The sequence below is a fragment of the Chiloscyllium plagiosum genome, chromosome 39, assembly GCF_004010195.1.
Source record: "Chiloscyllium plagiosum isolate BGI_BamShark_2017 chromosome 39, ASM401019v2, whole genome shotgun sequence".
Classification (NCBI taxonomy): Eukaryota; Metazoa; Chordata; class Chondrichthyes; order Orectolobiformes; family Hemiscylliidae; genus Chiloscyllium; species Chiloscyllium plagiosum.
This window is the reverse complement of record NC_057748.1, coordinates 22,055,671-22,063,331: the sequence shown is the minus strand read 5'-3', so window position 1 is coordinate 22,063,331 and position 7,661 is coordinate 22,055,671. Positions and strand designations below refer to the sequence as shown.

At 47.7% G+C, this 7,661-nt stretch overlaps 1 protein-coding gene across 2 annotated transcripts in view; it reads left to right on the top strand.

Annotated features, from left to right (window-relative positions):
• The window catches only part of LOC122542340 (MICAL-like protein 1), an 80,788-nt gene that overhangs the window by 55,180 nt on the left and 17,947 nt on the right, over nt 1–7,661 (top strand). For both annotated transcript variants that reach the window (XM_043680008.1, XM_043680010.1), the window contains 2 exons: nt 2,760–2,894; nt 3,772–3,898. In XM_043680008.1, the coding sequence (XP_043535943.1) occupies nt 2,760–2,894; nt 3,772–3,898 (262 nt within the window). The remainder of the gene's footprint in view (nt 1–2,759; nt 2,895–3,771; nt 3,899–7,661) is intronic.

Below are 7,661 nucleotides of genomic sequence, written 5' to 3'. Positions count from 1 at the left end.
GGAGGGTCGTGGAGGGGACTGCAGAGTCTGGGAGGGTCGTGGAGAGGACTGCAGAGTCCAGGAGGGTCGTGGAGGGGACTGCAGAGTCTGGGAGGGTCGTGGAGGGGGCCGCAGAGTCCGGGAGGGTCGTGGACTGGAGGGGACTGCAGAGTCCGAGAGGGTCGTGGACTGGAGGGGACTGCAGAGTCCGAGGGAGTCGTGGAGGGGACTGCAGAGTCCGAGAGGGTCGTGGACTGGAGGGGAGTGCAGAGTCCGAGAGGGTCGTGGACTGGAGGGGACCGCAGAGTCCGAGAGGGTCGTGGACTGGAGGGGACTGCAGAGTCCGAGGGGGTCGTGGACTGGAGGGGAGTGCAGAGTCCGAGAGGATCGTGGACTGGAGGGGACTGCAGAGTCCGAGAGGGTCGTGGACTGGAGGGGACTGCAGAGTCCGAGGGGGTCGTGGAATGGAGGGGACTGCAGAGTCCGAGAGGGTCGTGGACTGGAGGGGACTGCAGAGTCCGAGGGGGTCGTGGACTGGAGGGGAGTGCAGAGTCCGAGAGGATCGTGGACTGGAGGGGACTGCAGAGTCCGAGAGGGTCGTGGACTGGAGGGGGCCGCAGAGTCCGGGAGGGTCGTGGAGGGGACTGCAGAGTGCGAGAGGGTCATGGACTGAAGGGGACTGCAGAGTCGGGGCGGGTCGTGGAGGGGGCTGCAGAGTCCGAGAGGGTCGTGGAGGGGACTGCACAGTCCAGGAGGGTCGTGGAGGGGGCCGCAGAGTCTGGGAGGGTCGTGGAGGGGGCCGCAGAGTCCGGGAGGGTCGTGGACTGGAGGGGGCTGCAGAGTCGGGGAGGGTCGTGGACTGGAGGGGACTGCAGAGTCCGAGAGGCTCGTGGAGGGGGCCGCAGAGTCTGAGAGGGTCGTGGACTGGAGGGGGCTGCAGAGTCTGGGAGGGTCGTGGAGGGGACTGCAGAGTCCGAGAGGATCGTGGAGGGGACTGCAGAGTCCGAGAGGATCGTGGACTGGAGGGGACTGCAGAGTCTGGGAGGGTCGTGGACTGGAGGGGAGAGTCCGAGAGGATCGTGGAGGGGACTGCAGAGTCCGAGAGGATCGTGGAGGGGACTGCAGAGTCCGAGAGGATCGTGGACTGCAGAGTCCGGGAGGGTCGTGGACTGGAGGGGACTGCAGAGTCTGGGAGGGTCGTGGACTGGAGGGGACAGCAGAGTCCGGGAGGGTCGTGGACTGGAGAAGGCTACAAAAGCAGGGAGGGCCAAAGCCACGAAAGGATTTGAGGATAAGGATTTTAAAATTATGATGTTTTTTTCTGGGAGTCGGTGTCGGACATTGAACACAGTGGTGTTCGGGGAATGAGAGTTGGTGCAAGCAGAGATACAGAGGACAGAGTTTTGGATGACCTCATGTTAATGTGTGGTAAAATGTGGAAGACCATGCAGCAGAACATTGAAACAATCAAGACTGGTGAAGCGACAATGGGGGTTTTAACAATGGGTAAGCTAAGACAGGGTAAAGGGTGATGGTGCTGAGGTGGGGTTGGTGCAAATATGACGTCAGAAGTTTGTCTCAGACACATGATACTGAACAGACTGTTTCCATCTCAAACTCCACCGAGGAAAGCAGTGAAGTCAGTGGTTCAGGAACAGAGTTTAGGCTGTAGACAGCAATGGCATCAGTCTTCCCAATATTTAACTGGAACATTTTATACTGATCCAGATCTGGAGGTCAGATAATTTGGTTAATTTTGCAACAGCGGAGGAGTTACTGTAGAGCTGGGTGTCGGCAACATATGTATGAAAGCTAAAATCTTGCTTTTTGGATAACGTTGCCAAAGGACAACTTATAGCTGCCCCTTCCACTTGTCCAACTTCATTACTGGCTAAATGTTCCTGTCTGAATTCAGAACTGCCACTTCTCTTGTTGGGCTCCATTTTGCATCTTGTTTTCCCAGTGGAAAATAACCAGTTTCCATTCCTCCTTCAGCCATATTTCAGTCATTGCTCTGATATCATACTCTGAGTGTCTATATGTGCCATCAGCTTCCTTATACCCCTCATCTCAAAACAGCTCCTTTGTCTGTATTTTAGTTTTTGTTTCCTCTGCTTTCCATGTTCCCTCACAAATGCTCTTCCTTGTATTTCCAACTCTCCCGTCTGAATCTGTTGAGGCAAGTCTCCTCCATCCATAGTTTTTTGTTGTATTGAAGTGCAACCTGTCTGCCTTATACAGATCACAGCTTCCCCCCCGTGACAGTCCCAATTCCCCAGAAATCTAATGACTTTGTTTCCACATCATCCTTCCATTTGTTCTACCCTCCTACTTCTGAATTCATGAGCATGTGATCTTGGCAGTAATTCAGAGATCGCTACCCCTAAGGTCCAACTTTTTAATTCATTTCCAGTTTCCTGCAGTCTGCCTAAAGGACCTCCTACCTTTTTCCTACCGATACAGACCACAATTCATGGCTGTTCATCCTCATCCCTCAGCTCTCTGCGATCCACCTTGGTGACATCCTTGACCTTAACAACAGGGAGATAACATACCATCCTGGAGTCTGATCCACAGCCTCAGAAAGGCCTCAGTCGTTGCCTTAACTATTGAATCCTCTGTCCCAATGGCTTTCCTGACTTTGGAGAATCAACGTTTTGGGCGTAAGTCCTTCATCAAGAATGAGGCTTGTGGGCTGGGGGCCCCCTAATTGAGAGGACTTTGGGAGATTATTCGTAGGAAGTCAACCTTTGTTCAGGGAATGATTTTTGTTTTTACAGTCTTCATGCAAAGAAAATCCATTTGATAGAAAATCCAGTCCAGCTGGAGTAACTGCTCCCCCCCGGCCTCGGAAAGGACCGAAACCAGCACGGCCTCCAGCCCCCGGCCATGGCTTCCCATTGATTAAGCGCAAGGTGAGTGTAAGAACTTTAACCTCCTGCCGGAAGTGAATCTTTTTGTTCAATTGCTTGCAGTTGTACTGATTTTTCTGATGTATGATGCTGAACAGGCCGAGCTGTGTCTCTGTGCAATCCCGGTACCCACTCTGTCTGCTGGTGTATGTGGGGTCTCTCTCACTGCAGACATTAACATCCTGTCCCTGTTAGCTGCTGGTCAATCTGCTTTCTGCCTGAATCAGCCGAGTCCTCACTTCACTTCTTGTGCCTTGCTCAGTCTCCTTGTTCTCGCTCTCTTTGTACACTGCCTCCACCTCACAATCTTGCTCACCATCCCTGACTCCCCACTTGTGCACCATCATGTGTGAGGGAGCAGGAGCTGTTATTACACTCACTGATAGTGCCTTGAGTGTGAAAGTGAGTTGTTACCACGCTTGCTGTTTGTGCCCTGTGAATGTTTAGCCTGTTACCACACTCCTTGTTCTGCCATGTGTGGTTGCCTTGTTATCACACTTGCTGATTATCTGACAGTGGATAGAGAGACCTGCTATCACATTTACTGATTGTCATCTATGCTGCTCTCTCACTGACTGACTTATCACCTGATTAAACAGTAGCATGTTGAAATTGAGCCGGCCTGTTTGGGCAGTATTGCTTTCACCTCAGAAATGAGCATACCATGAGTGCAGTGTCTGGCAATCATTTGAAAATATAATTCAATTCTACAAATGATCCAAGGCAAATGGACTCTGTGTGCCTGAATCTGTACCTTGAATATAGAGATTGAGGATCATTCATACTTCTCCCTTTCTGTGCTGATATATTTTATTTATTTTTGAAAGGATTGCGATTTCTCAGTAGCTTTATGTTCTGACTACTGTGATTTATTTTTTAGGTGCATGCAGATCAATATATTCCCGAGGAGAATATCCAGGGAGAGTTGGAACAACTAGAACAGAGTCTGGATGAACTGGAACATCGTGGGGTTGCATTAGAGGAGAAACTGCGCAGCTGTGAAAATGGTGAGTTCAGCAGAAACCCCTTAAACTAGGAAAGTGAGAATTAGCTGACGGTGTAAGGACGAGGGGCCGAGACTTCAGGTTTTGAGCTAAATTGTAGGGGGGTATGAGGAATAACTTTATACAGAGTGAATGGTAGTCAGCTGGAGCCCAGTGCCCACGAGGTGGAAGTGGAGAAAATCCATGATTTCAGAAGGACATTGGACAGGCACTTGAGGCAAATAAACTTGTTGGGTAATCGGGTAAAATAGAGAGTGAACACTGGAAGAATTGGCGTATGGAGAGCACAGACACTATAGGCTGAATGGTAGTTTCCTGTGCCCTGATGCAGTGACACTGTAGGGTAAGTAAGTCTGAGCTTAGTTGTGCCATTCTGTTAAACTGTGGCAGTCTCACATCTCACTTTTGGCTCTATAACCTTTAATACCCTTGCACAACTAAATCAGCCGCGTTATGAAATTTTATCATGGTTCCTAGAGTCAACAACTTTTCGTAAGAGAGAATTCCAGATTTCCACTACAGTATTTTTGGCTTCGTTAATGCAGACAGCATTCTAAACTTGTTTGATAGGAGCAGAGTACAAGAGCAAGAAGTTTGTGATGCCCTTGTTAGAATACTGCTGAGAGCTCAACTCGAGTATTGTGTGCAGTTAGAGATGTATAGCACAGAAACAGACTCTTCGGCCCAACTCATTCATGCCAACCAGATATCCTAAATTAGAACAAAGAACATTCCAGCGCAGTACAGGCCCTTCGGTCCTCGATGTTGTGCCGACAAGTGAAACCAATCTGAAGCCCAACTAACTTACACTATTCCATTATCATCCATATGTTTATCCAATGACCATTAAATGCCCTTAATGTTGACGAGTCTACTACTGTTGCAGACAGGGCATTCCACGCCGTTATGACTCCCTGAGTAAAGAACCTACCTCTGACGTCTGTCCTATATCTATCACCCCTCAATTTAAAGCTATGCCCCCTCGTGCTGGCCACCACCATCCGAGGAAAAGGGCTCTCACTGTCCACCCTATATAATCCTCTGATCATTTTGTCTGTCTCAATTAAGTAACCTCTTTACCTCTTTCTCTCTAACGAAAACAGTCTCAAGTCCCTCAGACGTCCCTCATTCCAGGCAACATCCTGGTAAATCCAGTCTGTACCCTTTCCAATGCTTCCATATCCTTCCTCAAGTGCAGCCTCACCAGAATTTTGTACAGCTGCAGCGTGACCTAGTGGCTCTGAAACTCAATCCTCTACCACTAAAAGCTCACACACCGTATGCCTTCTTAACGACCCCATCAATCTGGATGGCAGCCTTCAGGGATCTATGCACATGAACACCGAGCTCTCTCTGCTCATCCACACTGTCTAGAATCTTACCATTAGTCCAGTACTCTGTATTCTCTTACTCCTTCCAAAGTGAATCACTTTACACTTTTCCACATTAAACTCCATTTTTCACCTCTCAGCCCAATTCTGCAGCTTATCTATGTCCCTCTGTAACCTGCAACATCCTTTCACACTGTCCATAACTCCACTGACTTTAGTGTCATCCACAGATTTACTAATGCCCTTCTGCACTGTCATCCAGGTAATTTATAAAATTGATAAACAGCAGTGGCTCCAAAACAGATCCTTGTGGTATACCACTATTTACTGAACTCCAGGATGAACATTTCCTATCAACCACCCTCTGTCTTCTTTCAGCTAGCCAATTTCTGATCCAACCACTAAATCACCCTCAATCCCATGCCTCCTTATTTTCTACAATAGCCTACCGTGGGGAACCTTATCAAAGCTTTACTGAAATCAGTATACACCACATCAACCGCTTCACCCTCATCCACCTGTTTGGTCACCTTCTCAAAGAACTCAGTAAGGTTTAATGAGGCACGACCTACCCTTCACCAAACCGTGTTGAGTATCCCTAATGGGATTATTCCTTTCCAGATGATTGTAAATCCTATCTCTTATAATCATTTCCAACACTTTACCCACAACAGAAGTAAGGCTCACTGGTTTATAATTACCAGGGTTGTCTCTATTCCCCTTCTTGAACAAGGGGGCAACATTTGCTATCCTTCAGTCTTCCTGCCGACAATGATGACATAAAGATCAAAGCCATCGGCTCTGCAATCTCCTCCCTGGCTTCCCAGAGAATCCAAGGATAAATCCCATGTGACCCAGGGAACTTACCTATTTTCACACTTTCCAGAATTGCTAACACCTCCTGCTTGTGAACCTCAATCCTGTCTAGTCTAGTAGCCTGTATCTCAGTATTCTCCTCGACAACATTGTTTTTTTCCTTTGTGATTACTGACAAAAAATATTCATTTAGCAGCACTTCTATCTCTTTGAACTCCACGCACAACTTCCCACGACTGTTCTCGACTGGCCCTAATCTTACCCTGGTCATTCCTTTATTCCTATAGAAAGCTTTAGGGTTTTCCTTGATCCTATCTGCCAACAAATTCTCATGTCCCCTCCTGGCTTTTTTTAGCTCTTTCTTTAGGTCTTTCCTGGCTAACTTGTAACTCTCAAGCGCCCAAACTGAGCCTTCACATCTCATCTTTACATAAGCCTCCTTCTTCCTCTTTACAAGAGATTCAACTTCTTTAGTAAACCATGGATCCCTCGCTTGACCACTTCCTCCCTGCCTGACAGGTACATACTTATCAAGGACACGCAGTAACTGATACTTGAACAAGCCCCACATTTGAACTGTGCCCATCCCCATCTTATGCATCCTAAATCTTGCCTAATTGCATCATAATTGCCTTTCCCCCAGCTATAACTCTTGCCCTGCAGTATATATTCTATCACTAAAGTAAACGTAACTGAATTGTGGTAACAACCACTAAAGTGCTCACCTACCTCCATATCCAACACCTGGCCTGGTTCATTACCCTGTATCAAATTAAGTGTGGCCTCACCTCTTGTTGGCCTGACTGCATGTGACCCACATCTTTCTCGACCCTTCCTATTCATATATCCAAGAGAGAAAGTGAGGGCTGCAGATGCTGGAGATCAGAGCTGAAAATGTGTTGCTGGAAAAGCCCAGCAGGTCAGGCACCATCCAAGGAACAGGAAAATCGACGTTTCGGGCATAAGCCCTTCTTCAGGAATTCCTGAAGAAGGGCTTTTGCCCGAAACGTCGATTCTCCTGTTCCTTGGATGCTGCCTGACCTGCTGCGCTTTTCCAGCAACACATTTTCAGCAGTTGTATGACATTTGTCAAGTCTGTGCAATCTCCCAAAACTGACACTTCCATGATTGTCATAAATGTTCTGTAAGTGATTAGCATGATTTATCATAAATAGCAATATACATCGGCATGCACATGAATGACTGATGGGTGGTTGTTTGGTGTGAGTTCGAATCAGATTTGCTTTGGCAGGTTTGAAGCCGGGAGCGTCAGCAGCAGATTACTGGCTTCATTAAGCCTGTACTTCATAGCTCAAGGTTCAAACAGCAGATGGAATAAACCAGTGAGATTTATTCTGGAATAGTGAGTATTTCAAGTTAAAAATGGTCAGGGCATGGTATCAGGAATCAGCTCATAGTCAAAGGGATCACCCACAGTTATGATATGTCTGCTTGAACCGCAGATCTTGGCCACGGATGGTTTGGAAACAGTGGAAGGAAGTGGAGTTAGTAAGCAGAACAGTAGACAGTGACCTCCATGTTCTTAGTATTTAAATAACAAAGATAATGATACAATACATTGCGGTTCTCCGCTGAAACTGAGGAGGTCAACATAGAGA